General features: G+C 41.4%; 1 protein-coding gene across 2 annotated transcripts in view; it reads left to right on the top strand.

Moving 5' to 3' along the window:
- The window catches only part of LOC1270380 (segmentation protein cap'n'collar), a 45,253-nt gene that overhangs the window by 6,599 nt on the left and 14,919 nt on the right, over nucleotides 1–23,735 (top strand). For both annotated transcript variants that reach the window (XM_061646383.1, XM_061646384.1), the window contains exons 3-6: nucleotides 844–1,038; nucleotides 1,125–1,218; nucleotides 18,811–18,917; nucleotides 19,013–19,480. In XM_061646383.1, the coding sequence (XP_061502367.1) occupies nucleotides 844–1,038; nucleotides 1,125–1,218; nucleotides 18,811–18,917; nucleotides 19,013–19,480 (864 nt within the window). The remainder of the gene's footprint in view (nucleotides 1–843; nucleotides 1,039–1,124; nucleotides 1,219–18,810; nucleotides 18,918–19,012; nucleotides 19,481–23,735) is intronic.

Raw genomic sequence — 23,735 nt, 5'->3', positions numbered from 1 at the left:
TGGCATTCGCCTGCAAGCAAGAAAATTCCTTCATATGCTCATTGACAGCATGCTTGGCAGAAAAGTAATATTTTCTTTTTTTTAGCAAGATGTCTTGCAAAAATCATGTATGTTTCCTTTTAGTGGAATTGTTTTTAATTCTGCATAACCCAAAAGTAGAACATTGAAGGAGTATGTTGATAACAATTTCGATACAGACATTCCAAATTTGGATTGCTCGTAAAATCCACGAAATCCGATAGTGTCTCCCGGTGGAACCCCGTAGTGTGAGCTGTATTTTGTCATTTTATTGTTTCAACTCACACAAACATTCACCTGGTACGTACGTCGCGGACGAGTACGGAAAGTGCGCGACCGAGGCGCGCTTTATCTAAATTTGGCCTGTTATCTTGCGCTTTTTGCTCACTCTTGCCTCCCTTCCCCCCACCTGTCCGATAAAGCCGTTATCAGCGCGCAGTTTGGTAGATGAAGGTAAACTGACCGTTCGGAGGCATTGTTCACGGGGGGAAAAAACGTTTGCCCTCTTTGCTCAATTAAAACACAGAGCGCATTGCGAGCTGTGCGTACGCGCTGTGGATGTTCGTCCGCGTTGGCGAACGTTAGGCGCTTTTCGGTTATTCATTATACATTCGGTTTGGAGTGTCGGAGTGCAAAATATTTCGCCAATCTGGTGTTAAGTCATACGGAGGAAGTTAACCAAGAAAGAACGTGACACAATGAAACATATTAAGCAGGTCATTTACAACCGTGCAGTGTTGCAGTCATCGCAAACGAGTAGTGCTTTCGAATGTTTGCGCCGAAATAATCACAAGATGGTGTTTTTGCTTTCATTTGTCGTTTTAGGAAATGGATCTAATCGAAGTGCTCTGGAAGCAGGATGTCGATCTTGGCTTTACGCTCGCGAATGCGGGCCTTTCCAACGCACCGGAAGGGTCCAGCTCAACGTCAGCGGACACAGCATCTGCCACCGGCATAAAGTGCGACACCGAGGACGATTTGGAAAAGTTGAAGGTTTTGCTGGAGATAAAAAATGATAAGGTAATGCTGGTGATTAGGGATTAATAATCGAACGCGCACATGCGTACATGTAGTGATTTGATGTTTTCTTCTTGACCGGTTTGTAGAATGCCGACTACGAAAAGAACCCCAATGCAGCGGACGAGAGCAGTCTGGTCGATCCTTGGGCAGGACTGTCCTACACAATCGATACGGAAACAGGTAGGTGAAGCGATAAGGCGTGCGTTGGGCGTATATTAGAAGCGTAGGGATTTTGATTAAAACGAAAGGTTAAATTTGGTTTTGTTTCCTTACGCCAACGGTTTGATTAAGCTTACTCAATGATATAATCATATCAAATCTGTTTGTGCCGTTTGCGTCGACCCTTCAGCCGGGCTGCGAATGAATGGTCCTTCATACGGGTCAAAGAATGAACGAGCTTATGTTTGCTCTCGCTGTCGTTGGGGCAGTGAAATTTATCCTGCAACAAACAATGGCGCAAAGCGGATAGCCGGGCCAAGGATCAACAACGCTTTTTTGTGAATTCGGGCGGTATTAAATATTTAGAAGCTTTCTCACATCCCTCAAGCCCAAGCAAACATCACTGTAGTGGATATAGATATAATGGCCGGGCCAGACAGGGCAGGTAAACATGACGTACAATGGTAGGCCTATTTGCGTACAGTGCTTAGAAAAGCATTAAGCACACGTTGGATGGAATTTCGGTATTGAGCTGCCATTATTGCTACTAATATCCAACAGGATTTGGCCATACGTTGAGACTTAAAATTATGATGCAAAGCAGCATAATTTGTTAAATTTGCAAGCAGCATATACATATTTCTTAGCCAACATTATGCTCAATCATCGACTCATGCCGTAATGTGGTTAAAATAGAAAATTTATCCTGGTTGCGTCCATTTTGCGTTGGCTTTTTTTGTAAAATCAAATGATCTTAAAACTATTCACCGCAGTGTAGCATGCAGTACTCATAGAAACGATACATAAAAGCACAAAACCAGAAAGCCCCGCTCTGGCTTAATGTCTGACGGCGCACGCCACCAAAAGCCCCCGGCTTGTGGTTGGCTTCCAGCAGTTTTCCAATTCCGTGGCGAAAAAAACACCCTTCTACTTTCAACCCCCCTGTCCCGCTTCCTGTAACGCCCTGCGAGCTGTCATTGTGGGAGCAACATGATATTATTTGATGTGGTTCCATTGGTTCCACCAGCTCCACCCGTGGCGGGGAGTGACCACCACAACGAGTGTGTGTGTGTGTGTGTGTGCGTCCAGCAAAGGGAGGAAAAATGCGCGATAAAGAAAATAAAGCGCAAACGAGAAAACGCGGCGGGGAGCGACGATGGTTCTCGAATAAAGGGATCGTTGATTGCCGCTGAATTGTGTACACCCATCGTCATCAGTCTGTCAAACTTTGCGTTGTTGTGCACGGCGTCGGCGACGGTGCGTGGCGCTGCTGGCCTGCTGGTGGTGGTGGTGGCGGTGTTGGAGACCGACAACCGTGTCAGTATCAGCGGCCATATTAAGCGAAGGAAGCCCACCGGGGCCCTAGGGTGTCGCGTTTAGTCGTTACTAATACACACATACACACACACGTACGCCGACCCAGGGACCGTATGTGCTCCGCGCGCGTCCTTTTGGATACGGGCCGCCGCTGCGGCCGCGTCCCAATAGGCCTCGTATATGCTGGCCGTATATATGGAGCAGCAGCAATAAAGGAGATATATAATTCGGCTTTCCATTATTTTTCGGTGAAAACTGCAAGTTCATTTCACGTTCATTTTTCATTCCGTTCTTCTCCCGGGACGGCCGCACAGAGCACCGTGTGTCGTACGGACGGACGGACGTACGGACGGGCTGTTCGTTCCGAAACGCTGCGGCGCAGTGGATGGTTATGGTAGAGAAGGCTTTTCGTTTGTACCCTCAGCTCCGTTGCCCTACCACCACACTGGCGGTGTGTATGGTACAGACGCGCGGTGGTGTGTGGATACGACGACGACGATGAAGATCGACGATCCAAACCGTCGCCAACCATGTGGTGCTTAGTTAAAAAATGAGTTTTGTGCTCGTTACTTTCGTGCACACCACACCGTGGAGAGCATGTTCTGGTGCTTTGGGAATTGAAAAGTCAATAGCAGTTTGGCAAAATGATTAAAAGATTCGAAAAATGGTTTTAAATAGCATGCGATGTTGTTGATTGTATGCTATGGATTTACTTATTTCATTTTAAATCGATAGTAATTTCAATCAAAACTAATAATCACTTGATGAAAAAAAGGATCGGTTTCGGAAAATTTGAGTTATTCTCATTAATTGTATGAAATTTTTCGGTTTTCATATTGTTACCACGTTGTTGGGAATTTGATGCTTTTGTTTCTTTTTCGAACAAATTTAGTATATCACTTATTTCACAAACATACACGTAAAATAGTCATAAAGCCATGAAATGCTAGACACTCTTTAAGATATTTAAGCTTATTTTAATCGTAATGCCATAAAGTACAGATGACTGAAAGATAAATACGAATTATTACCAATCGTCAGTAAATATTTGCGTTGTGACCTATAACTGAATACTTCCTGGTTATTGAACTATTATTGAACTGGTTATTGAAAGTTGGAGTTGAAAGGTATTGCAAAACACAACAGAATCATAAATTATTCGTTACAGATGTTGACGTAGAAACTTGTCTAATCGTGCATTACTTTGTATTCCATGAACTTGTCATGCAAAAAGCGCTGCATACGTCCCCCCGGTATGTGCGAAAGGCATTCGTGTAGTGGCTTAATAAAGCCCAACAAGAGAAAAGTAGTTGCCTGCGCGTGAATGTGTGTGCACCAATGCTAGAGGAAGAAGGGAAATGGCATGCGAGTTTTATTAAATGTATCATCTCGCGGGCCATTATACGCGAACAACGGAACGCGACCGAAGCGGAAACGCGGTGAAGTCGAGTCGAGGAAATTCCGCTTGGGTAGCAATGGTGGAAAAGGCATTGCTTTGTTTCGCGGTATCATCAATCAGTAAAAGGACATGCTCCTCCTCCTCTGGCAGTGGCGTGGAAACCGACGAGGGTAAAGAAGACCCGCTGCTGCTGGTGAGGTTATGGCAGAAAAGTGGAGAACTGCTGCAGTGGTACTACTACTTATTCTAACCAAACATTGTGCTTCAAGCTGCCCATGTTGGCTGGGTAGTGGTTTGCCCGTGTTCGTTAAGGATCTTTCTAGATGTGTTTGCTTGCGAAGGGTCGGTGGAGTATGGCGATGCATTACTAGGATAGTCATTTTTCAAGTTTCATCTCCGAATTCTCCTACCTACCCCTCCGATGGAGAGACGGGAGAAATATAAATGAAGACGGATTCCAAGGAAGCGGAAAGGCTACAACCTCTTCCATTTCCGCAGGAAGTGTACTTTTACTTTAGTGAATAACCTTCGTATAGTATTGTTTTTTTTCACTCGCTGCTTTGTTTCTTGTTACTATGTTTCATACTGTATTATTTTGATATACAATTAAAAGGAAAGGTAAGACTTCTGAAGCAAATTAAGAGATATAAAATTCAAGATTGTTATTCAATAAATCTATCATATTCAAATTCTATTGGTAAATGGTATGCAATTGTGTTTTGGTAACGAACATCCATTTATGATGTTCTTGTTACAATGATGGTTTCAACTCAAATCGCTCTATTTTCGGTAGTAATTGTGTGTAATTGATTCTTCAATCAAATGCAAATTATGACATGCAGTCCTTAAAATAGAATTAAATTTACTGTGGGCGACTCCAAAACAAATTTGTTTGTTTCATTTGCTCAACAGTTGTTTGTTCACAATGATCATGATGATCCCGTGATCTTTAGTTTAAACATCCATCGGAACTATAAAACATGCGACATTGTCTGTCACCGTTTGTTGTGATGAATTTTAGCTTCGGCTACCGACGTTTGCTGTTATCATTAGGTCCTGAGTCATCGAAAATGATTCTTGATTTCTTATACACTGCACTGCAACATATGTACTGCATTCGTTAATTTACGACAATTTTTAATCCGGTGTGAAATCCAACTGATTTACGATTTCGTAAACTTATCTCAAACTGTAAATGTACTATAAACAAATGTGTTTATAAAACATTTTGCTACGTTATTGTCATACTAATTTATCATTTTGTGGGCGTCCTCTCTCATGTTGTATACTACTTTGTTGCCACAAAGCGGTGCCCATCCATTGTGTGCTTCCGTGGCATGGAATTGCCTGCTTTTGACAGATAAAAGCCCAATCTAGGAGATTGGTATTTTGATTAATCAAAGCAGGGAAAAAAGAAAAAGTTTTTTTTCAAAGACATTGATAAATTATGGTTATCGTGGAAAGGAAAACAAATACATACAAAACACACACATACACACTAGGAGTGGAGTGTTGGAAATCGGCAACGACGGCTCGTCAGCCCATTGGAAGGAAGGAAATGCGCTAATATCATGAAGAGCATATATAGCGGGAGGCGAAAATCATACTACATCGTATTACATTCCACGCTACTGCGCATGTCTCTACATGGCAAATGTGTGATGTATTTCACATACGTTTTGGGGCGGTACTTGTGCGGAATCTTTCGCAGAGTGATAGTACCACCTTTTGCGAAACAAAAACCACAAAAACTGTACAAAGTTTAACCATTTGGTACGAGGGAGTTTATACCTATTGTATAATTATCATATTTTATATGCATTGTTTAGTCTTAGGTCATTAAAAGAACATTGACATTAACATTAATACTTTAGGGCATAACCATTTTATTGAATTTTTTTTTTGAAGTTGTATGCCTCTATTTAGGCACCATTAGATACACTTATTATCAAACATTTTCGTTGCGTTGTCTTATTATTTTATTGCGTTTAGTAGAATGCTTTGAACAAAGAGACGAGTCATATTCTCTAGAGTGAGATTGGTATGTGCTAGCTATACCCTGCTTTTATATGTTTTTGTTCTTTTAATAATTTCGATCACTTCAGAGATAAATTATGTTCCTCATTTGCGGTTGCAAAAAAACACAAACACTTATGAATACAGACGTTTAAAAGATGCTTTTATTCAGAGCCGTATCAGGTGAAATTGGAGATTTTAATTTAGATTTTTTGTTATTTTATTGTTAAAGGATTGGAAATGGCTGGATCTTTTAGGATATATCCCTTACGGCATAGAAGAAGGGTAATGTAGCCTATAACTGCGACTAGTAAAAAATTAGGCAATTCCATTTGTAAAGCAAATATTTCAAGCTTATATCATAGCACTCACTTTCATCAATGAGAGTGCCCTTGAAATAGAAATTCAAAAAGAAATTGTTTTAAGAACATTATTCTTCAACAACAATGTACGATCTTGATGATTTAACCATTGTTGTGTACGCCCATGGTTTTTCTTTTTTAGTATCACACAATATTCCTTACATTCAATTATTTTTAACTGTACAAAAGTTTTGCAAATTTTTTACAACGATTAGCCAGGAATAATTCGATATGGTTCCATTAAATTGTCCTTCTACAAAAGATCCTAAATTTATTCTAATTCCGCGTATCGAAAAAAAATCAATTCCTCTCTACGAAAGTTACTACATACTAAGTTCTTTTCATTATTTGAAATGAGTATTATCTCAATAGCTATCATGCGAAAGGGTTTTATAAATCGATATGATCACTTACTATCAAGTGGTTAAACAATTTCATTCAACGTAAAGTTCCCTGGGTTTGGTTTTTGAAAATGTGAAAAATCATCGTGACTAAGTTAAGCATATATGTTTGTCTAAATGATTCATATCGTAGAACATTCTATGTTTTATATGGAGAATAGTAAAGAATTGAGCAAAATATGTTAAAATTCTATAATAACATAAATAACATGATATCTCAAACCGAATCACTGTTCCGATTGCTACTATTTTCGGTGAAAAACATCGATCTTTATCCAAGCCGCAAGTCCAACTGAAAGGTAATTAATATGTATCGCTTGATTAAATAATTTAATTATGTGATTATACGAATCTTTCCTCATCAAACGAACGATAGTTCTGTATAAATGCTACCTTCTCTAGGTAGAATCTCAAATGTAAGATTAAGATGACAGATACTTTTTTTTTACCTTCGTCACGGTTGTACAGCAGAAAATTTTGATGATCTGCTACTTTCAAACGCACCGAACGCTTTCAATGAATGAAGAGTGTTCGTTCGTCCGAGTCCATCTGTGTAGTGTCGACCACTTGTCCGAAGTGGCTCTAAATCATGCTCTCCGCAGCAATATTGCCCACACTGTTTACATAGTATCGTGCTGCACTCGGGAAAAGCATAAACCTAATTATGATACTAGAGAACGTGTGCCATTGTTGGTAGTTACTTTTATCCAATCTGTATGAATTGGTCTATTCAGGGGAGCCTGTGCAGAACAGGTGTAAAGGAAAATGGGCAGCAATGTTTTATGAGTGTAATATGTAAATCAAGCTCTTAATTGAACTTTTTTACACAAATAAAATATTTTTAATTGTGTTTTTAAGAACTGTGGAATTAAAATGGGTCTATAAGTTTTCGTGCCTTCACTACACATCATCACAATGAAGCTTTTCTGCAGTTCCTATTCGGTTTCTTCGGTTAACCGCTGAAGACTGCGGGAACATCCACATGTCAGCAGTCGAATAATACGAACTTCATTAGAGTCCATTTCGTATTGTGGGATCATTTAAAAAGATGGTAATGAATGATTACGACTACGATTCGTTACGAAGAACAACCCCGTCGACAACACACGGACCGGACCGGCTCAAGTCCCATATTAACAAATCGAAAAAAAAACACAAAAATTCACCCCCGTGGATTATTTTCCATTATAAAAATTATGAGCCGCGATATTTGTCGTGGAGTCGAATGCTGCCGCCGACTCCGCCGTCGCCGCCGCCGCCGCCACTGGAATGCTGGTTCGGGGAGCCAAATAGTCGTCGGGGCTCATAACAACAACAGCAGCATGCCGCTTTCAATCGGACGAATTAAACACGCTCCGTTCGGGGTATTCTTTCGCTGCTCTGTGTTTTCATTTCCAACTCCTTTGGGATAGGATTGTGGCAATCGTGTGTGCCGATCGATTTTGATAGCGTTTGCAGTCGTTTAGTGTAAAACAGCGCGGCGAGAGAATATCGAAACGAATAAAGGGAAAAAAATGTAAGGAAATAATGGCATATAATGCCCGTAGGTTTGTGTGTGTGTTGTGTGGCGAGCATTTTGTGTAAATATACACAATAACGAATGGGGGAATAATAAAGAAACGACATAGTAAAGGGCAAACCATGCGAAGTATGCGCAGCACACATACCAAACACGCACACAGCCACATCGAAAACCTTCGGACAAGCCACGCCTTCTCTTCCGTGTGCGCGTTTGGTGGCGAACAAACATGGCTTTGCGCGCTGCGCTGCGCGATAATGTGTGGAACAGCATGGCTGTCGCTAGTCGGTGCTGCGTTACGCTACGACATCCCCATTACGTTGGTTGCCGCGCGGCGGAGATGATGTCGGTGCTTTATTTACCTTTTCCACGTATGATAAATGTCCGACAAGTGGGTAGCTTTCGTTAGTGTCGTATGAGGAACATAAATACATTCTTTGGAGGCCCTTTTTGTGTCAATTAATCTGCAAGCGAGCGGGGAAACCACCATGGGGCATTAGTAATGCTATGCTGGTCGATGGTTCTACACTAAGAATGTTGAAACTTTTGCCTTTGGGGTGGGAGAATAATATGTATTAGCGACATATTACACATGACATGAAAAAGACTACTCGCTTTCACACATACACCGGCAGAGCATCTTCTGTGCTGATGTAGTATGCGTATGTAAACATGAATGTCACAGTCGGCACATAAAGCGATGCTTAGGTTAGTTAGTTTCTCGCCTCCATGCTCTCTTGGGGTTTGTGCTGTGGCCAGATAATATGTATTGGCCTATTGTAATACCGCTCACCACATAAGCTCGCATCGACACACTCACACAAACACACACAAGAAGACGACGGATTGGATTCTGGTGTGCACGGCGAATGAGACACGACGATCGACACGAGCCTGTGTTGGTACAGGGCAGCAGCAGGTTTTTCTCTCCTTTATATTTGATGCCTATTTTTCTTGTTCCTGGCGAACACACTACCATAATCAGAGCGTCTCCGCCGTCGCCTTCTGCCTTCGCTTCTTTTCTATCTCGTTCTCTCTGCTTCTCTCACTCTCTCTTTCTTCCCTCTGTCCCGCATTGTTAGGCACACTCATGATGGGGTCATCTTTGTGCAGAACATTTTTCCTTGAGTCATTATTACATGGTGATTTATATTGTGTGGTTTGTTGTTTGGTGCGCGCTCTCTGTGCTGTGTGTGCCTGCTGGCCCGCCGTGTTCTAGTCGTTACTTCCTTTTTCTGTGAGCCGTTTCGTGAGCCTGGAAAAGATGGCGCATCTTGTCGCCTGAGAGTGGTGCATTTTTTTCGCTGATGCAGCATTTTGGTGCACCTTTTCTGCGATGCACGCGTGCATGGTTTCGATACAATATGATGAAAATGAGTGCTTAGTTTGAATGTTTATATCAACGCAATTTACGCCCGTGTTTGTTGTGCAGAAGATTTGGGCACGGGTCTGTGTGTTTGAAGGTGTATGAAGTTTTTGAGTGTATGAAATTGCTCTGAAGTTATTTATCTAACAACGCAATTGAAGGTTTAACTACATGTTCTGAAGCAAATTTCCACGCACGGAAAACAAAGTGTTGTGGCATGTTCAAATAGTTGTATTATCCAAAAGTGGGTGTTTAGTCTGTAAAGAATTGTTATGTGTAAGAGCGGAAATGAAACAGATAGCACATGTTTTGATTATATGATATTGAATCAGGTGAATAACTGCTAGTCAACTCACAGAAAAGCAAAGGTGAAAATATTATACCAAACGCAATTAGTGCTGTATCCACTGTTAGCAACAATACTGTGTCAGTGTTACGGATATAATAGTGTGCTTTTTAATGTATGATTCAACGTATAACTGCTGTTCTGCAGCTCAATATCAGTATCATTCGCGTTATACATCAGCCAACCATTATTACAAGGTACGTGTTATAGTATGTACTAATACATAAAAAACATATTAGGTATCTGGAGTAAATCTTGTTGACCTAGATGTTGACTTGCCATATTGGGATTGAAATGATCTTAAACTGTTTTTGAAAAATATTCGTTGTATGAAGAAAGCATGATTGATACTGCAAAAAGGGATTGCAAAACGACGAAAAAGTTTTGAACTACAAAAAGATGTACCTAATCTCTGAAAATGCATATTCATTGGAATTTCTAGTCGACATCAATTCGAAACATATCGCTGTTTCATAAATTTGTTGAACACAAATAGCGTTTCGATAAAGAATGCGAGAAAAACTATCATCATTGCTGGATTTGCGCTACCAATTGCTATATTTTACTTACATGGAAAACTACTTTCGATACAATTAGTATCACACATTTAACAATAACTGTAATAACGTTAACTATTTCTCATTAAGTTTATTGCAGCTACAATGTTTTTTATCGTTTTTTTTAATGAAATTTATCTTTTGGTATTATATCCATCATTAGACTAATATCAATCGATGTTTTTGTCGGTTGTTCTTGGACTTACGCACTTTCTTGGTACACTATGATTAAAATATGAATTTGTGAAGGAAAATTAACGTGTTTAGTTTATTTAGTAGCACAAGTCGTCAAAATTTCAATTGAATTCCTGCAAGCAACTTCTAGTATTAATTTCCGAATTATCTTCTTAAAACGTTATACCATTGCTAAAAAAAAACTACCGCAGTACTGATTAGACATGAATGCTGATTTTCAGAAATTTAGTACCAAGAATCGGCTTTCAAAGCTGCTTTCTGTCTCATCTATTAAATGCTGCTACTTTAAAATATTGTTAGTATACTGTTTACTTTGAATTTATACTCTACAAACTTTTTTGTAGAAGATTAGAACTTTTTAGAAGATCATAAGTCAAAAGATGCGGCCTGAACGCCATTTTAAGAAATTAAAAAAAAATCTAAAATTATGGTTTGTTTTTCCTCATGATATTTTCATCTATTTTAGATTAACAGTACTAGTTCACTGTAGTGTGATAAAAGATTACATATGTAACATAATCTAATTAAAAATAACTACCAAGATGGACAATCTGGGCGTTTTCCGAGAAAAAAGAATCTGTAGCATTACTTGCAATCTTCATTTCCAATGTTCTTGAAAAAACTGTCTACAAATTAATTAATTGATGTTTACTCTTATCCATTAATTTGTAGACCATAATGTCTACCAATGTACTATAGTAATTTAATATGTACGCTTTTCATAATCAGTGTTTTGAATTACTTTCAGTTTATGTTTCTTTTGAATATCATATCAATACTATTATTTTCGCTTGGAATATTATGGGGTTATATCACAAAACCAGTAGAAAATAGTCTTCACTTTTAATTGAATTGTAAAATTTGATTATAGAAACCATTTTAAGTTAAAAGAACACAATTGATCCAATTTTCGAAGGACCTTTATACTATTGAATGATAGGACATTTTCACAGCATTGTGTCAAAAAAAGGTAAAGTTCTGTTCAGAGTAAAATATTCTATACAGTATTGAATGAAAAGCTTCCGAAAGGTTTCAAAAACTGTGTGTACATTCTAAAGCCATTGAAACAGCCTAATCACGGTCACGTTTTCCTTTACAATAACTGTATTAAGTGCATCCAGGGATGCCAGAGATTGCCGTCGCTCTCTCTCTCTTTCTGTTTCCCTGTGGCAGCTGGTTCAAAGTGGCCATAGCGTAGCCATTTTTCCACACATTTTAAATACATTGTTGTTCGGTGCAACATCTCTATTCCCTAGAGGAAAATGGAGGTATTATTTATTAGACGAATGCAAGCGAGAAAGAGGGAAAAAGGGCACACGATTGAAAGGAAATCTTTACAGACGACGCTAGCTGCTGCGCTTTATTGATGCGAGTAGCGTGGAAAAGAGAGTGGTGTCCTGGCTTCATTAATTATGTTTCGGTGCTTGGGCGATGGCTTCTCATTTATTTTCAATATTAAAAATATAATGGAAAAAAATTATCAGTGAGAAAAAGGTCCTTTTCTCGTTCCCGCCTCACGTCCTCCTCCCTGGACATTGGCTGTGTAGGGATCCTGCTCAATCTCTCTGTCTCTCTTCATGTATATTGCTGCCGTTTGGATGTGATCATTAATCAACTTTTCCTTATTTAAATCCCACACGAAGATTCCCCAGCTTTTATTGAACTGTCGTAGCTGAGAGGAGGGGATCACGGAACCATTAGTCATATTTTTCTGGCACAGCCACGATTGCTTCGTGTGTAGCGCTTTGGCAGAACTCACTACTACAGCTCCGCGCACTGCTTATGAATATTTTGCAACAAAAAATAAATCAGGGCTAGAATTTTGATTGGCTCGGTGTAAAAACCCCTCTCACAGTGAACTTAATGTTCTGCACAAAATGGCGTCGCAGAATATTGAAGTGGTTTCTTGGCAGCTTTGACCATAAATCTTCAACCGTTGCAAATTGTTTGAATTTGTTTCTAGTTTAATGTATTTATCTGTTATTAAATTACGAAATAATTAAAATACGTGTTATTATAAAACAAAAAGATCAATATTATTCTAAAACGAAATAATACACATCGATCGTAATAGAACGATAATCTGAGGAAACATGCTTCATGCAAATGCTTCGTAGAATATTGCAACCCATTTGTCTTTTCACCACACACCCCGTCGGTTTCCCGGGGTATCGATGACACGAGCATCCTCATCTCACCTTCACACAAATTGCCAATAATCGAAACCAACGATGTTCACTTTTTATTGCCTATTTCATTAACCGACAGAAGTCTGTCGAATTTTACTTTCGTTGGGGCCACATTCCATATCCATTTCGTCTCTCTCTCTCTCTCCCTGGGGCCAAGCGACCGGCGCTACACGTGGAGGCGCTCGATGGAAAATGAAACTCTGCTACGCGCGCTCTAATGAAAAGATTACCAAAATTGATCGCAACCCAATTCTCCAATTTCAGTTGAATAATAGTTTCACACAGACAGGCAGGCAGGCGTTTGGGGTAAAAGGAGGAGAGAAGGTGGTGAAGTCTCTGCTTCAGGAAGGAAACACTCGGAAGCAAGTGGGAATCATGCGCCTAGTTGTGGTGTGTTGTGGTTTGTGGGGAGACGCTCTCAAGTGTACTTCAGCAGTCCGAGCTTGCCGGCTCGATATGTACGCTCACGGCGCTTGGCCAAGTGGTGGTTGAGTGCAAACAAAGCATTATTTTTTGCTCTAAACGGACAGAGTTGTAGAAAAAGAAGAAGAAAAAAACCTTATTCGATAAAGTCTACAAGAACTGTACGACATGTAATTGTACAGAACTTTGCAATTTTAATGCAAGGTTTGCAGAACCTTCGTGACGCAAACGCAAGGCAAATTGTAAGGATTTTAGCAACGGGAGGAGGAAAAAAATATCGTTAGATTTTTATTACCGCACGGATCAACTCCCCTTCCGAACGGCGGACGTACATCAGACCGGCAGGTTATAGTTAGAAGGAAATCAAAAACCTCCCCACAGAACAATAACTTTTAAAAGGACAGCGGAGGACGCAGCGCGAGAAGAACGAACGCGGAGAATCGCCCAAGGGAATAGGAGGGAATGAGAGAAGCAGACTAATTTAAAAACATTTTGGTGTGTTTTGAAGTTGAAGGTTATTTTTCATAATTGATTTCTATGTACCAAGCGAAGCGCGGGGTTTCTCTGTATATAGCGGGCACACACACACACACACACACACACACACACACACACACACACACACACACACACACACACACACACACACACACACACACATTCAGAGAGAACAACGTGCAAGCCGAGTTTGGAAACGAGTCGTATTTTTTTTTCTATATTCCAAAACGACTAAACGCGCGCGCCTCACGATCATGAACGAGGATCATTTATTCACGTACCTTGTGGCGGCGTAAGAGGAAAAGAGAAAACGAACGATACACACACACAAAGCTCGGACCAGACAAGAGATTGCTAACACACAAAAAATGCAAGCCCCCCTTGTAGGAAGCGAGTAAAAGAGAGACAGCAAAAATTAGAGGAAGATTTAAGAAAAACGGCTTATATACAATTATTTACAAACAGCGGCGGAAAGCACGCCATCGTGTTAAAAAAAATCCCTCTACGATCTGCTGCCGTGCCGTCGCGTCCGTCTGTGGTGCGTTTGTTTTGCCGGGCTGCTCTTGGGAAAGATTGTTGATCCTCGCCGTCGCCGTATTGCGCGACCACAGCGCCATAATGGAAGAAGAATCGGCCGCAGGCAACCCAGTACCGGCAGAAGCGCACGATTCAGCTAATTGGAAAATATAGATTTTTGGTGCTTATGTTTTTAACGTTCGCGCCGTCGGTGCCATCTCGTTTTTTGTTCTTTGATGTGTGTGGTAGTGGTGGTTTGGTGGTTGAGCTCGCGTTCGATTGGTGGTCTGCTTTTGCGTTACCGGATTAGCGTCAGCAGCGCACAATCGTGCCAAGTTAGATTATTGCCAAAATGGTGCAAGATTTTGTCGGAACGGACATGTTTGATTAGTGTTTCTATTGATTTCACAATCTTTTATAGAACGCAATCGTACATCGGCTGACGTTGTTATCTATCTGCCTGTTCTATATTATTTAGTACGCTAATAGATTAGATCAACAACAACAACCTGGAAAATATAAAGTATTGCTTATTTAAAACTGTAACACTTTCTTTCTGGCTTGCATTTCAATAACTGTTAAAACTTTTAAAATACAGTGGAGCGCCGGGTATATCCGGGTACCTGTTATCTAGCTATCCGTTTATCCGTGCTGTTGAGAAATGACAGGTGATGAAACAAAGGTGACGTTGCGTGCTGGGAAGGATCCGTGTTATTTGAGGATCAGGGCGACGTCAAGTCCCGATCAGCTCGGATAAACGGCGCTCCGCTGTACATAGGTTCATCCTGTAGGTTCAAGGGGATTTCGATATTTGAATTTATTTCATTTCATTTCATTTCATTTCATTTCATTTAATCATTAATTTATCAGCACCGTGCTGGAACATTAAAAGGTAAACATTTGTTCATTTATTCATTGCATTTGGTAAAACATATTACATTCGTTTCTAGTGTAAACTCAACATCATCTTCAATCGTTAACTCATAAAAAGGAAACTCTTAGTCTACCATTAAACTTAAAAGTAATCATAGCAAGAGATTCAAAGTAAACTTAAATCTGATTTAATCAGATCTGTAAAGAGCCAGAACTAAGTATATATTTGGAATTCTTAGAGTACGTGCTGGAGGCCATATTCGATATAATTGAATGATTTTCTTCTTCGCTAACTTCGAAATCCTGCATCAATAATTATGAATGGTAGTGCTCATTAACTACTCTATGTATTTTAAACATTCTCCCCGACTCAGAATGACGCAAAATGATTGCAATCCCCAAGCATTTGAAGAATGAATTACAAGACCGAGCAATTAATTTATCGTTATTTTCTTGTCTGACATACCGTTGAACTCTCCGGAGCTGTTTGTCCTGACCTGAAGGAATGAACAAACATAACCTAAAAGTTTTCTACTGGCAGGGTTATAAAATCGAGTCAAATTAACTGAACAAAACTAAAGACCAGAACCATTAGTCTTACAACGTTTTCTCACCGCAAGCAAACATGACTTCGCAGGGTTTATGATCGCTTCAAGATTTATGACACTCTTCTCAAGCAATAATATAACATTTTCAGGCAAACAAAACATGTCCTGGGCGGGTCACAATAAAGTGTTAATTTCTGGAAATGCTACGTTAAATAATAAGAACAACCAAAAATAACAAGAAACATATTTGACAGTGGTTGTTCGGAAATATATCTAAGCTTTCGATTAACTTTGGTTGCAACTGTGTATATTTCCATTAACATGATTTAGACAAAGCTTCAACCTATTAATTTTACATAAAATCGTTCTTTTTTGCAAAATTTTGTTTTTGTTATTATACAGTGCGTATAATGTTTTTTATAGTGTTATTATATTTTTTTGAACAATTTTGCACAAAAAATACATCCCTTGCTTGTTTAAACCAATATTGAACAGTTTGAGTCTCGACTGTTAATCCTGCCTTCATTTTTATTCATTGCTCCATCAGGTTTTTTTATATAGATTTCCTTAACATTAGCTTAAATTTTATTGGAGATAATTGATGGACACATTCTTATCAAGGACGCGCTTGATAAAGTACGACTTCCGAACTCCCCCTAAACTGAACTACTAGCATTGCTGGAACTAGCTGAATTCTTCAGATATTTTTAAGACAGGAATCACTCGAAACATCAAACAGCACCAACACAAATGCAGCTGCCTCTTCGATCGGCGGCGATGGTGGTGTGTATGTCGTTTCGCGTGGTCCAATCAAAAGCTCCACGCCACGCCACCGTGCAGGGTCAAACAAATGGGGAAGAAGATGATCGTCGCTACGCTTTTCGCTGCCCAGGGTGGCGGAAAAGCGTAACAAATTGGGGCCTCCAGCAACGCACACGGAGGAGAACAAATTCCTTGCCTTGAGCAGTGAACCCCTTGGCCGAGAGATGGTGGTGGTCCATCACCTGGTGTGTCCATCGCTTCCCGGCGTCTCCATCGCAGATGTTGTCTGCTGTAGTGCGATTGCGGCTGTAGCTGAAGGTTCAGGAAAGAATCAAAAAGAGAGCAAAGGAACACACTGCTGCTGGTGGTAGTAGTGCTGCAGACAGGGGAAGTTGAAGTTGAAAGACGAAATGCCGACAGAAATGTCGAATCTTTTGGCCCGATCGCCGGTGTATCTGCGCGCCCTCTTCCTCGATCTATCCCCCCAACCCATCCTCACTCTCTCACGCAGCGATCGATCAGGTTCGACAAATCGTTCGAACAAATCGAGATCATGCGACGGTCATGCGTCGTCTTCTTCTCTATGCCTTCTATGTCTATATCTTACATCCCTCTTTCTATCCTCCCGTTGCTTCTGTTCTCTTCCTCCTGCCTCCTTATCCACGGTCGGCCAGACCTTCTCGAGGTCGAGTGTCGACGTGCAGGAATGGGCAACACCTCCTCGCCGCCGGCCCCACCGCTGCGGGAGAAAAGTGTATTACATATTTCGTCCACAAGTTAACTAATAATCATCCGATATCTCATGGATAAAATCAATAAGGAAAGAAATTAATAGCATTCCCGCGGACAGATTGCCCTCCAGGTTGTCTCCTTCGTTCAAGGCGCTCCTCTCTCTCTCTCTCGCCACGGTTTGGGCCACCACAAGCAAAGCCTAAAGGTTGTGATGTTCAAGGTTTGGATGTGTTCAGTTCACCTTCCCGGTTCCTTCTTGATTGAAGTGTTTCCACGGTTCGGTCGTGCGGTCGTCGTTAAACATTTCCATCATAAATGTGTTATAGTGCGTCCTCGGCTATAGATGATTGACCACGAAATGGAAAAGCAAAAAAGGTACAAACTCACACACACACACGAGCGCGCGGAGCTTTGGGGCTCGCACTTACTTGAAGGGGGAAGTAAAACAGGCGTACGAAATTAAACTTGATGGAAAAAGATGCGTTCATTGTGCTCCAGAAGGGGCAAGAAGAGCGGGTCTGGACTGTGTCGATGAAATCGTGATGAAAATGGAAGAATTTCAATATTTTTTAATCAAACGTGTGCGCTTCGGGCTCAAACTTTTTCAACCAGAACCACCGACTTATTCACGGAAGATGTGAAATAATTCTGAATGTTTTTGTAAAAAATATCGGTTGTTATTTATTATTCTATGAAAATTGGCTTAATTCTAGTGTTATGTTATTGAATTATTATTTTATTGTTTATATTTTTTAATTTTGGTAATTCACCAAATCGATGTGACAGAAAAGTACAAATTTTAATAGTTGGTAGTTTTGTAACTGTAAGAAGCGGTAATTTTATGTTCAAGTTGACGATAAATTATTTGAATTTAGAACATACATTTGGAAACAAACGTGGGCTACTACTTTTACTACATTTTCCATAGTATTGGAGAAAACATACAACTTTAAACGACAATAAGCAATACATGTGGCGCATTAATTAGATGTTTTACACATCATATCATATCACAAGAATAAAATGTTCTTGTTTCTATGTTAAGAAAAACTGGATCAAAGGAAGCAAATGTTCGTTACTAGAATTTGATGATTCATCCATCCAACGTATAGAGTATCTATCGTTCACTTATTAATCGATCCATATCCAATGGCCTCATTGAAATAAGTCGGTCAAATTTCATTGCAACATAGGCAACCATTCTCCTACTATTGATATTAATCGTCATTTGATTGATTTTGATCAAACTGAAGTTAGTGGATAGAAGTGTGTATTGATATCCGGAAAATACTTAAAAGGTATTTGATTATTAAAGAGTTTTAATTTTTAATAAAGAAATGATATAAAAACTTACAAATTACTACCAAATGTACTTCGCTAAACAATTGTTGTAATATTAATAGTAACATTTTTCTACTATCATCGTTTGCCAACCGACTGGCAGGTATTGTGAAACAAAACCAATTGAAAACCACTAATAGCACAAGAAGCGTAGGCTGAGAATAGGGCAATTGTTTTAACCTCTGATCACGGCAACAATTATAATTGATTCTACACTAACGATTCTCTCCCCATTTCCCCGGTGCCATCCTAGGCGAGTACGTGCTGAACAGCTCGGACATAGATAACAGCTTGCCACCACCGTTGGCGGATCTGTTCCTGGAGGAAGGCCTAACGCTACCGGACCTTGGCGAAACAGTGGTAAGAATCGGCCCGAGGGAGGCGCGTATACAAAAAAGCACGATCGACTGACATCCCTCACCGTGTACCGTACACACACACCACCCACTCCACAGGTTGACACCATTGCCGAAATCAAGCCTGACGACAGTGAGAGCGATCTGTCCGGACCGCCAGTCCAGGAGGAGCAGGAAATTGCCGAGGTAAAGCGCATCGAACAGGAGCTGCAGCAGGTGTCGGTGGGCGAGATTTGTCTCGGTGGTGGCAGTCGTGCTTCCGGCTCGTCGAGTGCCGATCAGAACAGCAACTGCGAAGATACCGGCGAGATCCTCGACACGGAAACCGATTCCGCAGCCGCAGCGAACACGACGTCGTCCGACGCCGAAGGTCTCGAGGCCGAGCCGGTGACCGATGATCTAGAGGATCTGCTCTGCGACATGATGATACAAACGTCGTCCCACTTTCAACACACGCGCCAGAACACGCAAGGCTACGGCCATGGCGCCATGGGCAGCTTCCGACAAACGGCGACCGGTGGCGCTGGTTACCATCACCATCACCATCATCACCACCACCATCATCAGGTAAGTAGGAGGGGGTAAGTGGGACTGGGGACGAGGATCAGCATCATTATGAATGTTTCGGTTGAAAGGATAAAAAAAAGCCAGGGAATTGTAGTAAACTGGAGCAATTTGACGTAGAAAAATAGTTAGAATACCATTTATTGTTTGTTGTTTTTGGTTATTTTTTGTGATTATTTATTCTCGATTTATGCTTTCGACAGCTCGGTAGTGAAATTAGAGCTTTTGAAGTGAAGAGGGCGGTAGATTACATGCCACTATACAAAGAATCCTTCAACAATTTGTCTTGTGCTCTTGTAATAATGATCGTATCAAGAGCTTGTCACAATGTTAGCAACGCACATTAACGTGACCTTTTCTTTCGCTCCGGGACAATGCAACGTGAAGAAGCATCTCACAATCTATTTGTATCTTGTATCTCCTGTCCTCCTTTCTCTTCCTTTCTCTTCATGTGATCGATCGATGTTGACAGCAGTATCGCGCGATAAATATTTATCATTACGCTCTCCGTTACAGAACGGTCACAGCAAGTAGGCAGACCCGCATCGGGGCTGCCTTAAATCGTGCCCACCCTGGAGTCCTTTTCTGTTCTCGGCCCATCATCATCGCATATTTAGCGTGCCTTATTGATCGGGTTTGAATGTGTGTGTGTGTGTATGTGTGTATTCTTTGCATCGCTACCGATCCGATCTTCACCAACATTTTGATGGGCGACTGCGATCGATTTGATCGATTGGTTTTGGTTTCACCGCCAAGCGGCGGTGGGCCGATGATCGATGGATTTGTGCACGGCGAGACCTGTGGGATCGTTAGACGACAACACGGGGGTGGGAGAGTCGGAGAACGAGAGTGTGTCCCCGAGGAGAAAGGTAATAAATTATCCGTTTAAAATGCACCGCCCTGGTCCAAAAGGATCTCTCGAAGTCTCTGGTGCATATTCACCCGGTGCTTTCTTTCCACGGGGAAACACTTTCTTCTTTGCGGCACTCCATGGCAAACAGTCAGGAAGGCCTCAAAACTCTCCAGTGTGTGCCTGTCGGTAGTGTAATCCTTTTATATGCATAAAAAAATGATGCGGCCTCCTTGACATGTTTACAATTAATCATTAATTTGCCACTAAGAATCCCTGGCAAATGGTCAGCCAAGCCTCTGTTCTGCCCCCGTCCATCTCTTTGACCGTCTTTGGCGTTTGCAAAGAACACGGCAGAATAGAAAAATACAAGAAAAAAAGGGATGTTATCCGCAATGTTATCTCCCTGTTGTGGCGGTCCCGAAGACATCCCGCGGTGGAGAGAGCTCTCGGAGTGCAGCGTGCTACTGCTGGGTGTGTAAGTGTGAGTGTGTGTATGTGTAGAACATGTTCAATGCTTCCCCGAGCAGAAAAGCCGACAAATTGGAAGATGGGAATAGGAAACGGGGTGAAAGTGGTGTGTTGCACTTGTCTGCGGTTGTTGTGGTCCCGTTCCTTGGAACGCCGATCGCCGTTTGATGGTATTCTCAGGGGTATGGTGGGTGGGTTTCGGTAATGGACCGCAGAATATGAGCTGTTCAGGCGGTCGAAAAGGTACGAAGATTTAATCGACGCTACAACACAACCACGGCGGTACCAGGGACCGGAACAGTTTGTACCTGTCGTTTGGCTCAGGTTGTTGGCAAGAGCGATCACACATCACATGCGGTGTGTGACATGTGACAGTCGTCAGAATAGGAAGCAAGAGGGAAACTCAATAAAACAATAAATGGGAAAAAAGGACAACTCCCGGGCCGGTTGGTGCGGTGGTTCCCGTTCGCCCCCAGTGAGAAGAACCATGGCTCATTCGATTATCGCTCGGTGTGTGAAAAAGGAAGCACAATTGGGATGAATTATTGCCAATTGCTACTGGTGCTACGACGAGATTGGAGGTGCTGAGTTTATTACTCACTCTGCTCCGCGGCGATGCGGATGAAGGTGGTACTGTTGTTGTGGATGGCAGTGGCAGTAGCCCGTTTGCCTTCTTGCCCTCTGCGTTAATTGCATGGTAAGGGACGTGGTGGTGCTGCTGCTGTGTTGTCTTTAGGAGCCATAAATGTGCCATTTCATGTGGTGTGGGTTTTGATTTTATACTCCAACATGTTCATCAGCCAAGGGAAGACAACTCTAACGGGTCTGGGACCGGGATTTGTCACTTGTGATCAAAATTCTTCCACTGGGAAAGCCGCAGTTTGTGAATGCATAGCTTTTTGTTTTATTTATTTTATCGTATCCTTGCCGGGGTTGTTCTCTTTAACTAATGTTACAAAAGCTTGATTGTGTGAGATTGAGTGTCTAGACTGCTAACACTTTTTCCCATCAAACCTGGTAAGGGTGACATCTTTAATATCGTAATAATAATGATCAGATTATAGTGCAAAAAAAAAAAAATGTGTTTCGAGAATAAAAACTGAACATCCTCCTTGATTGCATGGGAATTTCACATTAGAACTACTAATCGGTAAAGCTTTTACGGAAAAATGGCTAAATTAACATTTCGAAAAGCATAATTTATTTTCAACATATCAAGTCTTTTGTGTTGCGTTTCATTATGAATTAAGCTTAAAACGATCGGTATTTTGGTGTTTATGGATTCCTTCAATAGGCCAGCATGTCTTCGTAGGGGACGTTACGGCAAATAGAAGAAGAAATGTTTTATAAATGGACTAGTAGCGATTTTGTCATAGACTCTTTATGTGTTTGTTAGTTATATTACTTTACATTTAAATTACTGTTTTAAATTTAATCTTGATTGTGGAGGAAAAAAGCACGATCAGTTTTTCTTGTTCAAAAATAAAATGTTTCGCGGACCGTGTCTGTTAACAAGTGGACTCGCGGACCACATGTTGGAGACCACTGGTTCAGGGAGCACCAGTTGTTGAATCTCAACCCATCAGTTCTTATGTTAAATGCGAATTTAAGAGCTAAAATGTATTTAAAAACTTCATCAGAGGGTTGACTTTGCATTCTTAAAATCGCAATATAAAAATGGGGATATATCATTAGCTCTTCTCCCTATGAGAGTATCAAAACCATACGCAAAACCAAAACCGGCGTATTGCCAAACTGGGTGCAATCGTAATTTCCGTTCATTACGCTCCATCTTTTGTGGTTTCGAGGTATCGAGGTTGCCTTATTCTTGTAGCATCAATCGCAAAGTGCAACTTACCAACCAACCCTGGCCCCTATCCGCCACCACTGACAGCAGCACCATGCGAACCCAGCAGCAGCAGCACTTGAACAAAAGGGGCACTGTTTGTACGAAGGATCACCTTTTATTTTCGTTGGTAGGGAGGGTGGTGAGGGATAAGAGAAGAATTTTAAGGAGGATAACATTTTTTGCCTCCCTCCTTCAACCCGCGTGCCCCCACATACTTCATCGCGCTGGCGCACTTGTATGCCGAGAGAATACTCTTTACGTTTCCGTCACCATAATTATTACCGTCGTGGCTGAAAAGTCCAGCGCCTGTGTCGGGTTCTGTGTGTTGCTGCGAGAATTCGAAATTCTTACTTGCTTTTCCTCCCCTGTGATTACGGAATGCCGTACCTCGTGAACGTGGACTGACGGGCCATCGCATCGCAGGGCAGTGTGGACAGGAGGAGGCCGCCAGTCTCGCTCGCGCTGGCTGGCTAACCTGTCGAGTGGTCTAGAACGCGGACACCACGCGGATGGGATGGGTGTACCGAACAATAAATAGCAATAATAATAGCACGGCCACAGATCTCTGGAGTGGCGGGAGCGAAGGCAAAAAGAATAACAAAAAATAGAGATGATTTCGATTGATTTTAAAAACGCATTAAGTAAGAGTGCCTGGCTACGGAGAGCGGAGGGTACAAGCTGGCCGGCGGCTACGCGGGGGCTCTCCGTGTCGGACACCACCACCGTGTCAGTACAAAAAAGGGCCAATGAGAATCGAAGGAGATGATCAACAGCAACAGCAGCAAGACGAGGAAAAATAGAAGAAACGTACGAGAGAGAGAGAGAGAGAGAGAGAGAGATAAAGAGAAGGAGAGAACAAGGGAGCGAAAATGAAGGCAAAACGATCGAGCAGAACAAAACGTACACACAAGTACGCAAAAGGATCGATCGTGGCCGCTATTATTGCTTGGCTTTTGTTTTGTTTTTTCAAAGACCCGGACGACTTCCAGCCTATGCCCTACATTACGGCATACACAAAGGGGAAGCACCAACGGATAATAGCAGCTCCAGTCGAAAAAATGTTCTCCTTCTCTCTCTCTTGCGCGAAG

The sequence above is a fragment of the Anopheles gambiae genome, chromosome 2 (genome assembly GCF_943734735.2).
Source record: "Anopheles gambiae chromosome 2, idAnoGambNW_F1_1, whole genome shotgun sequence".
NCBI classification, from domain to species: Eukaryota; Metazoa; Arthropoda; class Insecta; order Diptera; family Culicidae; genus Anopheles; species Anopheles gambiae.
Note: the sequence above shows the minus strand (reverse complement) of the source record. Positions and strands in the feature narration are given on the sequence as shown.